The sequence below is a fragment of the Lynx canadensis genome, chromosome C1 (genome assembly GCF_007474595.2).
Source record: "Lynx canadensis isolate LIC74 chromosome C1, mLynCan4.pri.v2, whole genome shotgun sequence".
NCBI lineage: Eukaryota > Metazoa > Chordata > Mammalia > Carnivora > Felidae > Lynx > Lynx canadensis.
In genome coordinates, this window is record NC_044310.1 from 187408735 (window position 1) to 187430212 (window position 21478).

General features: G+C 37.9%; 1 protein-coding gene across 1 annotated transcript in view; it reads right to left on the minus strand.

The window, feature by feature from the left end:
• Positions 1–6768: 6768 nt before the first annotated feature.
• The window catches only part of ALS2 (alsin Rho guanine nucleotide exchange factor ALS2), a 72240-nt gene continuing 57530 nt past the window's right edge, over positions 6769–21478 (minus strand). The window contains 11 exon segments of the mRNA XM_030323762.1: positions 6769–8094; positions 10022–10118; positions 10332–10481; positions 11027–11088; positions 11291–11336; positions 12678–12854; positions 13359–13481; positions 15253–15410; positions 16160–16277; positions 19919–20086; positions 20973–21106. Coding sequence (XP_030179622.1) covers positions 8056–8094; positions 10022–10118; positions 10332–10481; positions 11027–11088; positions 11291–11336; positions 12678–12854; positions 13359–13481; positions 15253–15410; positions 16160–16277; positions 19919–20086; positions 20973–21106 — 1272 coding nt within the window. The 3' untranslated portion in view covers positions 6769–8055.

Below are 21478 nucleotides of genomic sequence, written 5' to 3' on the forward strand. Positions count from 1 at the left end.
CACTTCTACATTTCAGCCAGCAAAATGGGGATTAAGAAAATAAGGGCAAAGGGGTCATGCTCACAACTTCAGAGAAGTTGCCTTATATGATGAAAAATCACCTGGTATAATTTTCAAACACCTCACTGGACTTTGATGTTGCTAAAAACAACAACAACAATGACAACAACAAAAAAACTGTATAATTATCAGAGCCTGGAACCCAACTTTTCTTTACCTATAAACACAAAGTATTTTTGTATAATATACATGAATTTTCTGAAATGGTATTACTGTAATTGAGAAATGAATTTACTTTGCTTTGCTTGGACTTTATCAAGTTGCTCACTATTTCAGAAAATCATGTCAATAGTGCTAAGGCTGCTATACCATTTCGGGTATCACAGTGTCACACCACACTATCTGCCTTTATCTGTGTCTGCATTCAAAGCTGCTGCATCCTGGTGGATTTTTTTTATAGGTGCAAACATGTTATTTCATTATATATAGTGATATATATGGTGTAGTGATATTCCAGATTTGTATATTGAAATATACAATGTCTTATTGACTACATTATTTAACGTCTCCTTTTTATTATTCTTAGGACATGATATAGATGGATTTTCCTTTTTTGAGGTTGTGTGTAAGTAAGTGTCTTATTTTGGGTTTCCCCAGAATCAGACACAAAGATTTTAGTGGGATGATTTGTTTGGAAAGTGATCCCAGAAACACCAGTAGTAGAGTGGGATATTAAGACAAGGCAAGGGGAGCGCTGTCGACATAGCCAAAGTATGGAAAGAGCCCAAATGTCCACTGACGGATGAATGGATAAATAAGATGTGGCATATACAGATGTCGCATTGTGGTTACAATGGAGTACTACTCAGCAATCAGAAAGAATGAAACTTTGCCATTTGCCAACTATGTGGATGGAACTAGAGGGTATTCTGCTAAGGGAGATTAGAGAAAGACAAATATATGACTTCACTCATATGAGGAATTTAAGATACAAAACAGATGAACATAAGGGAAGGGAAGCAAAAACAACATAAAAACAAGGGTACAAAACATAAGAGACTCTTAAATACAAAGAACAAACTAGGGGTTGCTGGAGGGGTTGTGGGTGGGGGAATGGGCTAAATGGGTACGGGGCATAAAGGAAGACCACTTGTTGGGTGAGCACTGGGTGTATACATAGGGGGATGAATCACTAGAATCTACTCCTGAAATCATTAGTGCACTATATGCTAACTCGGATGTAAATTTAAAAAATTAATTAAAAAAAATAAATGTGAATGATGACATTTAAAAAAAAAAAAAAAAAGGCAAAGCAAAGGGAAAAAGTCAGTGAAAGGTGTACCAAGCAAGTAAATCCTTGGGAAAATATGGGACAAGACAGTGGGGATATTTATACACCAACGCTGCCAGTGATTGGTTGGGAGCTTTTCCTAGAGAACATTACTTCTGGTTCTTCCAGCCTGCTACATGCATACTTTCAGATAGTGGGTACAGGTGCTGGCAGTTTGAAGTTGGCCTGGAGCAGGGGGTTGGGGAGGGTGCCTGGGTGGCTCAGTCCGTTAAGCAGTTAAGCGTCAGACTCTTGATTTTGGCTCAGGTTGTGATCCCATGGCTGGTGAGTAGGAGTCCCGTGTTGGGCTCTGCACTGACAGTGCATAGCCTCCTGGGGATTCTTTCTCCCTCTGCCCCTCCTCCACTCATGCATGTGCTCTCACTCTTTCTCTCTCTCAAAATAAATAATTAAACAAAAACAAAAACAAAAACAAACTCTCTCTCTCCCTCTGCTCCTCTCCCCAGCTGGCGCTTACTAAAAAAATAAATTAAAAATTAAAATGATGTTGGCGTGGAGTGCACCAAAACTGTAAGGACCAAGGGCATGTGGGTAGGGCACCAACAGTATTTACTAAAGTAGGAGAATAAAGGGTAAATCAGGATTCTTTTAAAGGAGGATTTCAAATTAGTTGTTAGAGACTGGGATATTGCATCTGATGTGGTTGAGAACTTCTGTCCAGAGTTTAGATATTGTGGGGTTGAACCAGGGAGGCCATCTAGAAAAAGATCATTATTAGGTTGTCTCTAAATTCCAAGACAGTGAGAACAGCAACACGGAAAGCTGTTATGAGATTTTAGACAACTTCCCATGCACATTCTTTCCCAGTCACACTAAAGTATTCTAGTTTGCTAGATTCTAAGAAAACCTGAGATCAACATGTTTCGCCACGCCCACCACCACCCACCCTGCCCAGCCCCAAATGAGTTAGGTTAAACCCTGTCCTTCCCTGTATTCTAGTTTTTGAGCCTCTATTGAATCACTTAGTTCAACATGTGCATGTATGACTCACCTTCCTCCCAAGATGGGAGCACGTTTAGGGTAGGGAACTGAAAAGAAAGATGGAGCATCTTCCAGAGAAAAATCAGAGCAAACAGATGGGTCTGGCACCAAGCCATCATATTCAGGCAACTGCTGAAAACGCTACCCGAAGGGTGCCTCACAAATTACATATCCTTAGAGAGGCAGCGCAGATTAACAATCCAACTGCTATTCATGTAGGGTGGACCACATTTCTTCCATATTTGATGCCCAAAAGACAGTGTGCCAAACTAGACCTATCTATGCAGCAGCTGGGGGCGCTAGACAGTGCAGTCCTGAGATGAACTTACTGTGAAGGAGATTTACAAATAAACTGTGGTTTCTGTAGTCGTTTAAGAAAGCTTCCAATAAATCTAAACTCCAGTGTTGCACAGATAACTAATTGATATATTCTAAAAAGCTCATGTTGACCTAAAATCTCCTCACTCATGGAGGTATAAACAGTAATTTTCATCTCCACAGCTTGGGTGAATTCTAAAAACGTTGCTTGCCTGGTCGTTGTTAGGTTCCCAAGACAAATTTTCTATGGACGAATTGTGTTCCCCCAAATTCAGCTGTTGAAGCCCTAACTCCACTGTGATGGTATTTGGAGATGGGACCTTTGGTAGATGATTAGGTTAGACGAGCCCCCATGGGGGCATTAATGCCCTTGTACAAAGAGACACAGGGAGCTTGCTCTCCAGTCAGTCTCTCTGCCAGGTGTGGACACAGTGAGAAGGAGGCTCTCTTCAAGCCAGGAAGAGGGGTCTCACCAGAACCTGCCCATGATCGCACCTGATCTCAGATTTCCAGCCTCCAGAACTGTGGGAAAATAAATCTCTGTTGTTTTAAACACCCAGTCTCTGGTATTAGCCCAAGGTAAGACAAAAATTTGTAGAAAAAAACTCAGAAAATGGTTTTCCCTCTCTCTTTATGGCTACAAAAACTGTTTGTGACACTTCAGTTCACAATCTGCTTTGCAATTCTCTTATGCATTAACCTGTTCAGTGTCCAGCTCCTGTGTGGGTCATGTCTGCAGAGGGCCTGGAGAGTGGACCTCGTGCTTTCTGGTTCACTGCTAAAGCCTCAGCACCTGTAACAACACCTGGGCTGTTATTTCCAGTTGTTGAGAAGCAGAAAAATTGGAGGCCAAAATACGGAAGTACAAGGCTGATACCTTCCCAAGCAGTTCAAGAACAGCTGGGACGTTAGTCCTGAGGTGGGAGCTGCTGGACTCCAAAGGCCTCCCCTTCCTCTCTTCCTCAGCTTGGCTATATTGACTTCAACCTCTTCCCCTACCAAACTTTGAAATTGGGGGCCGAGACCTTGGGAGATCATCCAAAGTTAACTTTCATTTTTCAGATGAGGAATCTGACATTCAGAGGGGGTATCAGTAGAGCTCACAAGTAGTAAAATCAAAGGTTTCCTCTTTTGTTTCCAGGACTAGCCCTGAAAAATGCTAGTAACTGGCAAAAGACTACATAATGCTTCTCCCTCGCTTTTTCGTGACTTCTGGACCAACTTTGTAGTTAGAACTTACTTATTTCTGCTGTCGTGAGAACGAGAATTCTTGATTGAGCTGCAAGTAAATAGCCAACCATATGCAATTCTAGACTAAATAAGTAACAGAGGAAGGAGCACCAGTTCTTATTAACTGAGAAGCTGCATTAGTGTTATTGACTCATAAGGAATTTGCCTCAAATATTACTTTAAAAATCAGTATTTCCATGAACCTGAAAAAAATGTAGTGATTACTATTAAATGCCATTCCCTCTACCCCATTAAGCTCATTTTTCAAATAATGCTTCCTAGTAGACCAAACCTGAGAAAGCACTTGAAAACTTAGTAAGTAATGGCCCGTACAAAAATGGCCCAGCTTCCCCAGGGTCAAAATGCTGTTGGCTAGCGCTAGGACAAATGCTCAATTTTACTCAGTCTACATGACAACTCACTATTCCATACTTAAGACATGGTTTCCCAAAGCAAATCTGCTCTTTCAAAATCACAGAATTCACCATATGATTTGGGTTACAATGAAACCAAACTGTTTGAATTACATTACCCAGAATTTTCTTCTTAGTTATTAAAAATTAACAGAAGCACAGACATTTATAGATCTCTTCTGGTAACCGAGAATCATTTGGCAGAGTCTCTCACCTGTAAGACTGCAAACATCCAACGTTGCTCCTCTCCAGAGAAACGCTTTGGTAGAAATACACTCGTGGGCTATTAGCTGCCAAAGTCACCTCACTGTTCTAGAGAAAATCTCTGCACATCCTCTTTGATTTAATCCACAGAAGCCTAACCCAGCCTAACCACTAAATTACTCCTAAGCTTCCCCTGTCACAAATCTTTAAGCATTCCTGGTAGTGAGAGGTGTAACATACCATTTTCAACCTTCACATTGATACCCTCTCTCAAATGCCAGCACAGTTAACACCAAAAAAGTTTATTTTTGTTGACTATAGCACGATAACAGACACCCCACAACAGCATCTTATTTTTGTAAGTAGGCTTCACGCCCAGCATGGATTTCAATGCAGGGACTGAACTCACCAACCCGAGATCAAGACCTGGGCTGACACTTTACTGAGCCACCCAGGTGCCCCCAGACAATAGCATTTTTAATGAAAGAAAAAAAAAAAAAAAACAAAACTGTGGAGATACCAGAGAGTAAGCTGATCTTTAACCTGATTTCTCATGTTATGGTGAGAAAATGATGGAAGACTGTTTAGCCAATAATAATGAGGCCTATAAAAAAGTAGTTCCTTCTGGAAGTTTCCCTACCACTGACTGTCCTGAACTTAATAGTTATCCATTCTCTATCTCAGACTGGAGTTACTTCTTTATTTGAAATTTTATATTGCAGCAAGGGGTTGGTGGGAAGCAGATATCCCAGAAAAAAACGAAAGAAAGGGTACTGCTGACATCAGAGGATAAAGACCAAATGGCCATTGTCAGAGGTTTTTCAGTCCCTTTATTTGAAATTAAATGGGTAGCTTCCCTTTGCTTTCCACTGTTGATGAAAATACAAGCGGAGAATGTGATACATCTGTGACTGTTTTGAGCATACCATATTTTATCCTACACACCTAATTTTATTAAGTTTTCACTTTCATTTTTTTACTTTATGATGTTTTAATGCATAACCAAGCTATGATATTCCATCTCTGGCAGCAGCAGTAGGAAAGAGCCATGGAATTAAAGTTAGGGAAGTTCTAGAGTCCCAGCTCTAGCAGTGAGTGAATCCCAGCCACTCCTCGTCTGCAAATCAGCGGGGCTAATGCCTGCCTCACAGGGCTGCTGTGAGCATTCATCACGCATGTGAAAGATCTGTAAATTGCTGCACAAGTGCTAGTATTTCTATTTAGAAATAGTGGCCTGGAGATTTAGAATTGAAAATTTATGGTTTTAAATATGCTATCTAAAAGGTATATAGTATGAAGTAACTGGCCAGTGTCACTCAAAACTCCAATAAAAGGATGATTTAAAACATGTTTTTCTTAGAATTGAGCCAGTCTACCATAATTTTGAGAATTTCTCAGTGGGTCTCAAGTCTTCGTTCATTTCTACAGCTATCCCTGTCTCTCTCTCTCTTAAGGGGTCAAGGCCTTCAGCAGATTTGTCTTTAAGAGCCAAATGTGGAATCTGTGTGTTTATTCCAAAATCAAAACAATCCCTAATGGAAATGCAAAGTGCTTAACATAATCAAGTGTTGGTCCTTTTCCAATAATGGGTAGCCACCTTCTGAGACAGAGCAACGGTGACATGGACAGGCTTCTTGAGAAGACATTACAACTGGGAGGTGGGCTAACTAATGCCTAATATTTCCAACCAGAATTTTAAACATCTTCTCTTCCCTTACCCGAATCTGTTTAGGAGAAAAAAAACAAAAAAAATAACCAGTGAGAATCAAAATATGCCTTTTATTCAAAGAAAATAATAGATTTAAGACCCCCGCCCTTGGGGTATTAGGATCAGAAAGTCAATTTGTGGTCAGCAAAAGTGGTTATCATAATTATAAATTTACGTTCATTTTAAAGAGAGAGATCTCTAAAACCCCAGAAGGACCTCTGAAGCCAATACAAAGAGTCATGAATTACAACTTGGGTAAAAACAAACAAAAACTAAGGCTGGGTTTAAGTTTTTAGGCTGCCCTGGGATGCCTGGGTGGCTCAGTTGCTTGAGCATTTGACTTCATTCAGCTCAGGTCATGATCTCATCGTGAGTTCGAGCCCAGATTGGGCTCTCTGCTGTCAGCACAGAGCCTGTTTCGGATCCTCTGTCCCCCTCTCTTTTTGGCCCTCCCCTGCTGGTGCGCTCTCTCTCTCTCTCTCTCTCAAAATAAATAAACTAAAAAAAAAAAATTTTTTTAGGATGCCCTGTGTTATTTCTTTTGCAATCATAAAACAACCTCATAGAGATGAATGTCTTTTATTATGAAATTGCTGTTACATTACAGCCAACATTCCAAAACAGTATTTAATAAACACGTCTTGATTATAAAGTAGAGCAGAAACCATGATCCTTTTTCAAAACTGATTAACATCTGCTGATGTTAACATAAATCTGGAGGACACTCTGTATGCTCACCATGGTGTGTAGGAGATGAGATGAGGAAGAGCACCTATGTTATTCAAAACAACTACTAGTGTTACTAGTACAGTGTAAACCAACCATTTACAATAGGACGTTAAAAAAAAAAAAGGTAAAAAGCAAAACACTAAAATGTTGAGGTGTTACAATACTTTTGAGATGGGAAAAGCCAAAGCTTGTTTCCTTTTTTCTTCCCCTCTGTGAGTTCAGTGCGAGGTAGAGAAGAATGCTAGATCAAGGATGGATGCTATTTCCCAGAATTCAGTCCGCTCCAAAACACAGCCCACATGCAAAAGCTCTTCAGGCTCTCATTCACAGGCCTCGGAATACAGCATTTGCACATGGACAATGAGGTTTCCATAGCAGCTCAGAGTCAGTGTTTGAATTCCAGTGTATTCACTCTGTAGCACTGTAAAGGAATCCAAGAACAAATTTCCTATGTTCTTCCTAATCAGGAGGCAGAAGACTCCTATTTAGATGTGTTCCATGTTTGGGGTCAGGGTGCGGTAGTCACTGCATAGAACCTCTCCCATCATGAACACTACCTAGTGGAAAAGCTTAGAAAAAGTTAAAACTGCAGTTTTAGAAGGTCCTCTTCCCCCTCCTTCAGCAAAGAAGCATGATGCACACGTGACTGCAAGGAATTCAGGAAGGCATAGTGTGGCTACAATAGTTTCAAGTACCATCTGCTCCTTGCAAAAGGGCCTGGGGTAACTGCAGGCAAACCCGAAACTCAAAAATATTTATTAACTTCTTTAATGTAAGAAGCTATACTGAGAACTTCTCTTACGACTTCATGTAGCTGGCATAGTCTTTACTGTAGGAAGGGATATCCTCTTTTTCCAAACAGTAAATGTGTGATATTTTGGGAATTTAACATAGGCGAGGGACTGGTTTAATTGAATACTATGTCCTTTTTCATTCCTCCCTTTAAACCATACAGTCTTTTTTTCTGGACTCAGAGCTATCACCATTAGTAAGGCTCAGAGATAACAACCAAAATAATACAACGTCCTAATTTCAACACCATTCTTTTTTGCCACTACAGGAAGACGCCAGATGGTGCTAAACACCCTACAGATAATCCAGTTGTCAGGCTGTTCTGCATCCTAGTTAAGCTTCTCACGCTGGATCTGGTAGTAACACGCCTGAAAAAAAGTTCAAAACAATTTAAATTTACTTGGAAGAAATTATACCAACATAGCAATGCACAGGAGACTAAAGAAAGGAAATCTTTGTTTAATACTGTAGCTCCAACCAAATCAGTTGGTTGCTTTCTTTTTCCCTGTTTCTAGTCCCCATATCCAATGTCTATTTTGCCTAGCTGTAATTAGTGGAGATAAAATTTTGCACACTTCTAATTCTCAAAACAAACTTTTACAAGTTGTTTAATATTCTTCAATGAGTAGAAATACCTTAATTGGCTAAGCCACTACTGATCAGACATTTAGAATATGCTGATCATTATAAGGTACACAAACAACTGTAATCAGATCATCTAGTAAGTTTAAGAAACTGCAAATTAAGGTTAAGTATCATTCCAGACCCAGTGAGTCAGAATTTTCAGCAACAACTTTTAAGAAGCATTCCCAGGTGATTCTGAAAGTATCCAGGTTGGAGTTACTCACACTACAAAGAACACCTCAGCCAAAGCAAACACAATGTTGTCAATTCTTTAATTCCTCAGAATAAATCCCCAGGAGTGCGTTTACCTCAAACTCCGAGAACATTTTTGATGTGGCTGATATCATGTTAGTAACAAAAGTTTTCCAAAGGTGCTTATTATTTAATCCATTATCAGCAATATGGGAATAATCTGATTTCGCTATACCCCTACTAGCACGGGTATAATTTTAAAACATCTTTGCTAATTTAGTAGGCACAAAATGGCACCTTGTTTAAATACTACAGTACTCTGATTTTCAGTGAGGTCGAGGATATTCTACATATAAATTACTAGTTGTTTCTCCCTTGGTGATATATGAGAAAATGCTCTTCATAGAACATGAATACTAATAATGTAATCATTGGTAGCCACTATTTCCCCCAATTCCACCACCCTTTCAATTTAATAGAAATGTTAATGGTATTTCAGTTCAAAAGTTCAATTAACCCAAGCCAGAAACCTGACATTAAGTTCTAATTCTTTTTCTCATTTTAATTTTCCTGTCTTTCCTTCTCTCTTCCTTTTGCTTAAAAATCAAAAAGCATCTATAGTTTGCAATGCAGGTGATTCTGCCCTGATTCTACCCTCCCTCCAAAACAGGTAATAAGCTATCCCAGTACTTTAAGCATTTATTAAATAATTCCTTTCTTTTCTATTTTTGTACTGATGTTTCCATTTTCACATGTGAAATTTTTATTAAACACTGCCTTTACAACAGCTATCCCTTCTATTAGAGGTAATGTCCATTCTTGTAACAGGAACATACTATCTTAATTATTGTATTTTTATGAAAGTTTACTAACTGGCAGAGTGGGTCTAATCCTTTTTTTCGGAAGTGTTTATGCCATTTTCAATTTGTTGTTCTTCCAATATACACACAGAATTATTCTACCAAATTCCAAGAAAAATCAAGGTAGGGAACTAAAATAACTTCCAACAAACCCTAGACTACTCGTACTAGAGAATCTCATTTGTAACACACTGGTTACAGTAAATACATGGAGAAAAAAGAAGATACAATTCATATTCATTACATACATATTGCCTTCTGTGTTTTACCTCATTTCCATTAAATAACTAGTGCCAGATACTTTTGGACACTAAGAATCCTTTCTGTTTCTTTTCTAGAGTTACATTTATAAAGATGGTCTACCTTTATAAGCACTTGTAATGATTTGAATGGTCAATTTATAGGGAAGATTGGGTAATGTGCTTTAGTATTTTGAAGAAGAACTGATTCTACTTTTAATGTATTATATTTTAAAATAGTAACAATATGTACTCTAAAGGCATTTAATGATTGCATTAAACCTCTGTATAAAGGAGACAATGATTAATGATAGATATATAATATGGCAAATTAAGGACAGATTTTAAGATTAAAAAAATTAAATATCACCTATACTTACCTTCAAGGTGGTGAACATTATACCCTGTTCCCCATGCTGAAGATACGGGTCCATCAGATCCTCAATGAGGTGTACCTCGGAGCCTAAATTCCTAATCCTGCCCAATAAGATAAAGATACTGAGTTACTCCTATTTATGTATATCTTCCTTCTGAATCTATGTGAGGGAAAATAAAGAACAGCTCACCATACTGAAATGGGTAAACAGAATTTTTTTTTTTTCCTAGTAGGGGAGCATATTACTGTCATCAATTCAGAAAAAGCACTTGTTAAAATGAGTCACTGTAATAAAGTCAGAAAAGGTTGGTCACCTGGCCCGTAGCACCACATATAAGAAAACAGGAAACAAGTCATCCATCGACCATAAAAAGTCTTCCTGAAGTGATGCCAGGACACTCTGAGAGATCTCTTCAAAAGTCTGCTGGATGACCTTAAGTTTGTCTGACGGGGTAAATGTCGTGCTGTTGTTATTTAAAAAAAAAAAAAAAAAAAAAAAAAATCCTATGAACTGCTTAATATTAAATATTGTTTGACAATATACCCTCCTGGGGTGCCTTAAATTGGACACTTCAGGCATAATGAGTTGCTGGAAGGGATGACCACTGTAATCCCACAGTTTTTTGAGAAAAGAAACCTCCAACGATCTATGGTTCTTATGGAAGAATTCACTAAGTCATAGATTATCTCCTTTTACCCAGGATCTTATTTTTCTAATATATGCTCTTCTGAGTAATTAAGTTTGGTTAATTTCCATTTGGCTAAAGATGTGATTATGTAGATACATTTCTGGGTAGGCTCTCCACCTTTTTTGAAAATACAAGGGACTTGTAGAGTAAAAGGTAAGCCAAATGTCTCAAAACAGCCTTTTCTGATCTCCAGGCTGAGTGTGACACCATCTAGGACTGAAAGGAGCACTTAGAGCTTAGGTTAGGATAAGATCTCATTAACATTTTAATAGACTAACTACTACTTTGATTTATGTGATTTTCAGCAAACGAGAGATTACCTAATCTGCTGTAGACATTCTACAGCTGAGGCAAAACAAGCATCTTTTGTGGTTGGCAAAACCTGCAAAAAGAGAATTTATGAAAATCAAAGAGGAAAGCTGTCTTCTGCAGTAACAGTAAAAAATAATGGCACAGCACAATTCTTCAGTGAATAACTCATGCTTGGGTACTATTCTACCAAAGTAAAATGGAATTTTTTTGCTATCTTGAACACCCCACATCAAAGAAAACATATTTGCTGAGGACACTGAAATCTACTATACCTTTTTACTCTCTCCAAGGATTGACAAGGTCATTGGCCAAAATTTCCTACAATAGAATCCACACTGTTAATACAAGTTATTACTTAGGGAAGATTAATCCCCATAAAAACAGTTGATGGCTACATTGCCTTCCCTGTCCCCATTTAAAATAACTATTCCACAGATAAAGTGTTCTGGTTTTTAAAAAAATGTTTACTTTATTTGAGAGAGTGAGCAAGTGAGCACGGGTGGGGCAGAGAGAGAGGGAAGGAGGGGGGAAGAGGGGGAGAGAGACAGACAGACAGACGACAGACACAGAGAAACAGAGAGAATCCCAAGCAGGTTCTGTGCTGCCAGCACAGAGCCCGACACAGGGCTCAATCCCATGGAACTTCAAGATCATGACCCGAGCCAAAATCAAGAGTTGGGCGTTTAACCAACTAAGCCACCCAGGCGCCCCCAGAGATAGTTTTAATAAACATTCCATAAGTAATTTAAGAGCTTCTATCTTGTCCCTAAGAGATCTGTCAATGAATACTACAATAACCCTATACATTACAGATATTACCAAGTATTGGCCAAAATCTTTCCTTCACTCAGTTTTATCTCATTTTAATGTGAAATTATTCCACTGAAAAAATTTACTTTCTGATTAAGGCTTGTTCACTTTTTTTTAGAACACAAATATATAATTAATGGTGCTGGGGTGATCAGCTTTACCATTGTACTAGAAGAAAGGATAATGTGTTCTCCCGGAATAACAAGAAACAATGCTCTACAACAAAGCACTTCTAAAACTTTTAAATTACAAATTGTACATGGGGAGGAAAGAAAAAGAAGGGAAGGAAGACCATCAAAGACTAAATACAATTAATTTTTTCTGAAACTATAAACATGTTTTGTTTTAAAGAACAGCAAATATCAGATGGGATAGCTAAAATTTACATATATATATACACACACACACAAACATTTCATACACACACACAAATAAAACACATTCAGAAGAATAATCAAGATTTATACCCCACTTCAAAAATTCTCAAAAATAAAGATTAAATGTCACTATTTTGCTGAATAATAGATATGCAAGTAAGTGAATCAACTGCAAATCATAGATTCAATTAATAATGCTGTTTGCATTTAAAAAAAATTTTTTAATGCTTTTTGAGACAGAGACAGAGCATCAGTAGGGGAGGGGCAGAGAGAGAGGGAGACACAGAATCCAAAGCAGTTTCCAGGCTCTGAGCTCTCAGCACAGAAACTGACGTGGGGCTTGAACCCACAAACCGTAAGATCATGACCTGAGCTGAAGTCGGATGCTTAACTGACTGAGCCACCCAGGTGTCCCTCACTGTTTGCATTTTAAATTAAACCATTTGATTTTACTCGTAACTACTGTACTTACCTCTGCACCCCAAGGAAGCCCAGAAGAGCAATATCTGGCTGTTTATTTAGTCGTAGTACACATTCCCAGTAAATGTCTTCCTCACGATCATTATCCAGGGCATAGAGCATAAACAGTGGTGGGTAGAGCCGAGGTAGTAGTACAGGAAGCAGTAACCCAGAACTTGTTACCACATAACTACAAAATATTGGAGAAGGAGAAGCATTCATATCAAAATTGAATATAGAATCAAAGAGTTTCAGTTTCAAGCTGAAAGGAAGATGGGACATTTTGAATAAAGAAACAGTTCTAACATTATTCTGCGTTTTCTGGAGGTAACATGAAGAACTTACCTATGGCCCCAGAGTTTTATATCTTGGACCAACTGTGAATTCTTTTCATTACCTCAAAATCTAACTAAACCCAGTTGGTTTCCATTTTGAAAATGATTCTCTGTGGTTATTCTAGATGAGCATGATGTTACTTTGCTCAGCAGGCTCGGAGCCCAGTAACTCATGTGTGCACTTCCTTGGGGTTTGACTAATACAACTTAAGACCTGAAAGGGACCTCAGTGATTACCTAGTCCAGTCACATTATTTTAAAAATAAGGAAACTGAGATCTAGAGAAAACTCTTCCTTGGGATTCTTTGGATAGGATCACCCACCCTCTTTCTTCACTATCTCTACCCAACTCCATTTACCCAGGCTCTGGAGATTCGGATCTGGAATCTGATTTCCCAGTGCAAAAGGATTTCCTTTCGGTTGGCAGAGGAGCAGAGAGAGGAATTGTGCTGCCCTCTTCAGGAAGCTCAGGAAATAAGAATCTAAGGAATAACAAAACACAATTAGACAATTATACCTCTAGAATGTCTAAAAAGAGTAAAAATGCATTTCTATTATTTCATCTATTTAAAGACCTATGAAATCAAAATTTATATCAAGTAAATATTTTAGTTTCCTGAGATTCTTAACTGATGCTTCTTACAGGATAAAATTAAGACTGTAGCTAATGAATAATACCACTAAAAAATCTTCATGTGCTGTGTTTTTTGGTTTTGGTTCTGAAGTAGGCTTTATGCCCAGCACAGAGCTCAATGAAAGCCTTGAACTCATGACCCTGATATCAAGACCTGAGCTGAGATCAGCTTACCTGAGCCACCCATGCACCCCATTTCTGTCTAGTTATTAAAAAGTGAGAAATTCTGTTTTTCTAACTGACAAATCTCATTTGAGGTCAATTCATATTGAATCTTTAAGCAGAAACAATTATTCTCAGGGTATAAACAAATATTAGCTGAAAATGACTTAAATATTCAACATTAAGAAAAAATGAAAATCTAATCAATATAAAAATTTTTAATGTTTTAAAATTCAAGTTGCTAAAAAATTTTTGCACATGATCAAGCTGCTAAGTTATGAGGACTTTTTTTCCTAGGTTTTGAATTTGCCCTAGATTTTATCTCTGAACTCTTACATGCAAATGATGAGCTCTACTATAAACAACTTTATTGTCCTCTTTACTTTCAGACCTAAACCTTGAGTCTTCAAAGGGAGTTTCCAATCTTCTATTTTTGTAGACTTATACCTTGCCCCTGCCTCTGCCCCTTATTTTATATTTGGGAAAACTAAAAAAGGTCAAAAACTTATCTTCATTATACCCATCTAACTAATGTCAGAGCTGAAACACTCCCAGCCACTGGTCTTTTTAGTGGATTATGCTGCCCCCTCAAATCTGAGACATTTCCAAATGCATCTATCAGTTTCGAAGCTAATAATAGAAGGAAGTTTTCTGAGACAAATTTATAAATTTTCATATAATTATCTCAATATAGTAATTACTTATTGGCTTAAACCCAATAAAGGATCTTGAATTTCACATATTCCAAATTTCCTACGTGAAACTCTTTCCAAAGATGCTCTATTTGCTTCCTTTCTTCCTTTTCAAAGTCTCTGCTCAGGTATTACCTTATTAGGCCTCCTGGAACCTCTGTTTAAAATAGCAGCCTCTTACCTCCAGCTCCATCTTTTGTCACATTTACCAACACCTGACATACCATATGTTTCCATATGTTCCACTAGAATGGAAGCCTATGAGAATATAGACATTTCCCTGGTGATTAGCGATGTCAAGCATTCTTTCAAGTGTCTGTTGGTCGTCTGTATGTCTTCTTTGGGAAACTGTCTGTTCAGGTCCTCTGTCCATTTTTAATCAGATTGTGTTTTTTTTAAATAAAAGTGTTGCATATGTAAGCTTTATATATTTTGGAAATTAACCTCTTATCAGATATATCATTTGCCAATCTCTTCTCCCACTCAGTAGGTTACCTTTTCATTTTGTTGATGGTTTCCTTTGCTGTGTTTATTGCATAAACATAAAGTAAAAACATGAAACATGTTTTCATTTTCATTACTTAATCTATTTAAGGATCTGTGGCACAAAACCATTTTCTTGATGAATAATTTCTGTGATAAAGAGGAAACTTAATGATTCTTCACAAAGTTGTTGTAATCTCTAGATTCAGGATGAAGACATCCAAGCATTAGCATTAACCACTATTCCACAGTTTGCAGACTTCAATGAGAAAGATCTCTTACCTCACCAGCTGGAAAATTCGCTTAAGGTAGGACTTAATCTCCTTCACAGCCTCCTGCAATAACCGGCGATTGGCTCCCACACCCACATATGTCATTCTATAAACTGCAACCAGTGTCTCCACAAGCCTGCCCAGGGGGTGCAGAGGAGTGTCACAGGCCTGAACAGGAACGGGATCAATGAAGTCAATGACTAACAACAGAAACAGTCAACCAATAAATAATAAAACAATTTCATAAATGATAGACAATTTTCAAACTGGCAAGGACTAAACATTTGGATGAGAAAAATTCAAATACTTTTAACTTTTCTAAAAGAGTTGAGTCTACATATAGAGTAGAAATTCCTAATCTTAATCAAAGAATGCCTTTAACATCTTGGGAAAATAGCTTTGGATATACTGATAAATATAATTAAACTATAAACTTCACAAAAACAGATGTTACCTTTAAGAAAACTAAACAGCAGTTGATTATGCCTGAAAATACTCTTCAGTTCCCTTGATTTCTCTTAATACTCCTTCCTGCAACCCCATATTGATGTATGTCATACTTTAAATTGTAGCTAATCTTACAGGACTTGAGAAGGAAGCAAAGAGCATAACCATGGGGTGAGGGCAGCATGCTTTATTTATACAATCTCTAGTTTGTTACCAACAAAAATCAATTTTAAACTTTGACCCTTGTTCTCAAGAACCCTCTTGAGCACTTTACAAAACTTAAAAAGTTCTATCATCATGATACAGCAATCTTCATGTGAAAATGTGCTTTTAGTAGGTAGAGAATTAAAAAAGAAATACTTAGAAAGCAAAAATAGGATTAGAGCACCAATAACCTGTGAGCAGATTTGAATGATATACTGTGGTAGTTGTGTCATTAATTCATAAGACCGGTGTAATTTTGACTCTACCTTTATTAAATATTTCTTGATGTCATCATATTTCTCCACAGAGAAGGCACCAACATGCTGAGGAATGAATTCCAAACTCTCTAGTGTTTGAGTCTGTGAACGACTTAATGTCTCTGGACTGTAAAAAGACAACAGAAAGCCCATTATGTATTTCATATCATGAAAGCAAGAGGGGCGCCTGGCTGTCTCTGTCAGAAGAGCATTATGACTCTTGATCTCGGGGTCCTAAGTTTGAGCCCCAAGTTGGGTGTAGAAACTAAGTAAGGAAAGAAAGGAAGGAAGGGAGGGAGGGAGGAAGGAAGAAAGGGAGGGAGAGGGAGGAAAGAACAGAGACAAAAGAAAGAAAAAAGAAAGAAAAGAAAAAAGAGAAGAAGGAAGGAAGAACAAACGAACGAACAAAAGCAAACTGTAATGTGCACATGAAACACTATCACCAAGTAAGGACAAAATGGAGTACCCAGTACAGTGCCTGGCCCAAATGAGCTCATAATAGGTAACTGACCTGCTATTAGATTTTTTTTAAGTCATTCCAGTGTCATTTAATGTTACTTCATACCAACTACAATAATTAATGAAGATTTTGCTTTAGTATCAACCATGGTGTTAGGTGATACTATGTTAGCTTGAAGAGAAAACTGGTAACAGACTTGTTAATGACAAGAGAAAATGGAAAATAAGAGAGGAAGATGTGAGGAAAAAGGAAAACAAATGAAATGGCAGCAGAAAAAGGAAAATGAGCTCAAGTAAGGAGATCATGAGGATGCTACAACAGGTGGTGAGGTAAGTACATAATGGGTAAAGGGAAGCTTTGAGTGAAGAGGCTATGATAAAACACATACTTAATAATCAACAGACATTTTTGGTAATGGTATTCTATTATCAGATTACAACCGATTAGAAATGATGTACATTATTATACTATTTTAGATAAATAAGACCTCTGTGGTAGCAACATGTTTTATTATATAAAAGTTCATTCACTCTCATTCCCTGGAAACACCCAACAACAGTTAACCAAGGTTAACTACAGGACCAAAGTCTCAATGTTTAAACTGACAGGCTCTATCAGTGAAGGCTGACCCTCTGCATCACACACAAGGGAAAGTCCACAGCTTTCATCAATCCTAGGAGTTTCCATTTCTTCTACTAATAGAAAGAATACAAGGCAAAAATCGTAAACTTCATGAATAAAACACTATATTCAGTTCCCATTTATACCAAATATGGGGGGGAAAGAACCCAAACTTCTTTCAATACAAAGGGATTAGTAAATTCTTTGGGTCCAAATTCCAAGCATTGCTTGTGGGAGTTACTGGCCAAGTTAAAGAATAAGGAAATATGTACAAAAGCAGACGGAGAGGGGGAAAAAAGGAGAAAAGGAGAACAGGGAGAAAATAAGAAAAAGAAAAAAGAGAAATGAAGAGGTACATCTATAATTTTTCTTTCAGTACTTCAAAATTGTTGTGCCACTTGTTTTTGGTCTCCAGAAGATACTGATGACAAATATGCAAGCATTTGAATGGTGGTTTCCCCTCTGTGTAATGCCCTTTTTTTCTCTAGTTGCTTTCATGATTTTGTTTTTCAATTTGACTGACATGTCTGTTCACGGATATCTTTTTTTCAGGACACAGGTTGCTCAACTTCATGAATCTGCACATTTGTCTTTCACCAAATTTGGGATGGTTTCAACCATTATTTCTTCAAATATCTTTTCATCCTCATGATTTTTCTACTCTCATTCTGGGATCCCAAAGACACAAGTACTAGACTCCTTAAAGCTCTGTTTATTTTCTTTTTCCATGTATTTTCTCTCTGTTGTTCAGTTTGGATAGTTTCTATTAATCTGTTCTCAAGTTCAGTGACTCTTCTGCTGTCACCTCTATTCTGCTAGTAAGTTCTCCTAGTGATTTTATTTTGGTTATTATATTTCTTAATTCAAAATTTTGATTTGATTCTTTATATCTAGTTTTTTGCTAATACTTTTAATTTTAGTATTTGCTTCCAGGATGTTTGTGATTGCTCATCTGAGCATTTTTATAATACCTGCTTTAAGTTGTCATAATACTAAAATCTACGTTGCAGAGTCACTGGTGTCTATCATCTTTCCCAAAATAAGTTGGTGGTTCTTTGATTGCCAAGTAATTTTGGTTTATATTCTGGACATTTTTGAGTATTATGTTATGACACTTTGGGTCTTGTTTCCATCCTATGAAAAACGTTGACAGGCATAACAGAGTACACATGGAAGGCTTGAAACTATTATCTTTAGAAGGATCTGCTTCCTAAATTTCCCTATACGGACATGAATTATTCCCCACTGATAAGGGTATTTTGCTGTCCATAGACTATGCTAACAATGTGATTTGGTGACTATCTGCTTTCCTTCTGGGACTGTGGAATTTTGGTAGTTGCTAAGCATAGAGTGCCTATGTGACCAGGCCCCTCCATTAAACCTTAGGCACTGAGTCTCTAATGGTTCCTAGGCAGAAAGACTGTAAATGGTGGCTGCATTTTACTGCTGGAAGGATGGTGTGCTCTGTGTGACCCCTCACAGAAGGGTGAGAGCATGGGTAGCTTGCACATGGATTCCTCCAGACTCTGCCTGTGTCTTCTTCTCTTATGATCTGGCCGTAGCTCCTTACTATGTTGCTGTAGTAACTCTTACCTGCATGACTTTATGATGAGTCTTATGAGTCCCTCTAGTCAATCACTGAACATGTAGGTGATCTTGGGAACCTCTGAAACAGCTGATATTTTTGATTCAGTCTTCTGTGGGCAGTGGTGCCAATGTCAGTTCACTTCTCAAAGCCTTTGCAGTTCTATTTAGGTATGTCTGTGAGCACATCACTCAGTGGTCACTCTGGGACATGGTTGAAAGTCTACCTATTAGCTCAGTTCTCAAAGTGTCTGGTCTGCTAATTAAGATCAAATCCACATTTGTGCACGTCTGGGGTGAGCCCAGGAGTTCATAAACAACTTTACAGGGTTGTTTGTAGAGCTCTTCTCTCTCCATTACCTCCCCAGCATTTTCTGGGTCCCCTGTTAGATCCTCAGGTCAGAAACTGCTTCCTTCTGTCAACATGCCACTTCTAGGACCAAGGGGTGGGAGGATAGAGAGAGAGGCCAGAAAAGCAATGGAATTCAGCCATGACTACTGCACCTGAGGATCCACCAGTGGAGGAAGAGGTTTCCAGTCCTCCAAGAGTTTTCCCTGTTCCTGGCTGCTCTAGCAAATCCCACTGCCATCCCTGTCCCAGAAGAACATGGAGGCTGAAGCATGAGAAAATGAAGAAAAAAGAGAAAGAAACCCATATGTATCTCCTCCACTCTATCTGAGCTTTAGGAGTCTCTTTGTTGCATCTTGAGCCAGAAGCAAAGGGTTTTTCCTCAAGTTATGTCTAAATCATAGTACTTACTTGAAGCTTTCAGGTTAATGGAATTCAGGGTGAGGGATACTGAAGTTAAAAAACTCAAAACTAAAAAAAAGACAAAAACAACTCACTTGGTACTTTGATTTCAGGTATTCCTCCTCAATATACTAGCTGATATTTACCTGGTAGAACAGCTGTTCATATATTGTCTGAGTTTTATAGCTGAATTCAGTAGAAGATAAAGATAGGTGTGTTTTATCTAAATTACCCAGAACAGAAATACATCATTGAAACTTAAATTATATTTTTAAGTTAAATGTGGCAAGCCTTGACTACTTGTTAAGTTTCAACTTCCTACCATACTATGCTGGGCAAAGCATTCACTCACCTGTCTCTGTGTTGGCGCCGATTGGTAGTCAGGGCCACAGCAATATTGTCCCATGCTTTCCAAACTTCCCCTTGGCCTGGGTTATCACAGCCCAGTTGACGCCAACATTCATCAAAGACTGCTTTCCATTTCTCATCAGCTGACACTGCCAGGTTTCCTAGCTTCCTGCTAATAAAGTCACATCAAGCTTTTATTAATCTCTTGTGCAAAAATCCTAAAGAACAGAAACTTTCTGATATACAACTGGGAATGCTTCTGTAACACAACTGCCCACACTGATGGTGGTTCTATTTCATAAACACTGAAAATTTAAAAAAATGGTTTTTAGCTACTTAATGTTTATCAGATCTAAGGTGTATAAATGGTTAAGTATGAAGCACATCAGAATTGACTCCTTTGTTTCTACATTTCCACATAATCAATTTTGTAAAACTGATTCCTGTTAAAACAAGGACTTCCTGTGCTTTGCACATCTCATAATGAGAACTGTGAAATGCATTACATACTGAATTCTAAAAATACTGAGTAACAGAAAACATATCAAGGTTCCATCAGAACAAAGAATCTGAGAATCTACCATAATACAAACACAAAGCTAATGCTGGAATCAAAAAAGGAAAATAAATATATGCCAAAAACCTGAAGAACATAACACACTTAGAGATAAAGATTTTGGTTTTTTTCCCTACATATGCAGAATATACTATTCCACTTGGTACATATATAGGCTTGGCTTTTACTTTTTAGAATCAAGTTGTATAGGGATTCCACTTAACAATGTTCTCTTCCAATCAATTTGGATACTTTTACCACTAACAGTAAAACCACTCCCATACACAGAACTTTTATTTTAAATACCCATGACTATAATCTAAGCCAAGACTAAAGATTCAGCTATCTGTAACAGTGGCAGTTGGCAATATAAGGAGGTTACATTTTGTTAAAAAATGACTTTAAAAATTTGTTCTGCATTTAAAATATTAAGCAGCTTTGATATAATCAAGACAACTCAAAACATTTAATAATTAATCCACAATTAACACTAGTTACTCACAAAACTTTGGGTCTGTCTTTATCACTCTCATACAGACTAGGCTTGAAGTAAGTTCCGGTGATTTTTATCCCAGATCCCCATTCTCCACTAAAATAACCTTCAATGTAATCTCCATTTGGCATAGTCAGCGTTCCCTAGGTAAAGTAAAAGAAAATGTCGAATTAGAAGCAGTATTTCCAGTTTAAAAAATCAAGAGAAAAAAAAGCACCAACTGGTTAACATGTTCCATTATTTTTTATTTTTTTAGAGAAAGAAAAAGAGAGCATGCATGTGCAAGTAGGGAAGGGACAGAAGAAGGAGAGAATCTTAAGGAGGCTCCATGCCCAGTGCAGAGCATGGTGTGGGGCTGGATCTCACAACTGTGAAATCATCATCTGAGCATAAATCAAGAGTTGGATGCTTAACCAACTGGGCCACCCAGGTGCCCCTAATACATTTTCCTTTTTAACTCATTAGCAGTCCCCAGTTCTCTAGCAGGGGGGGGTGGGGGGCGGGGCAAATATACA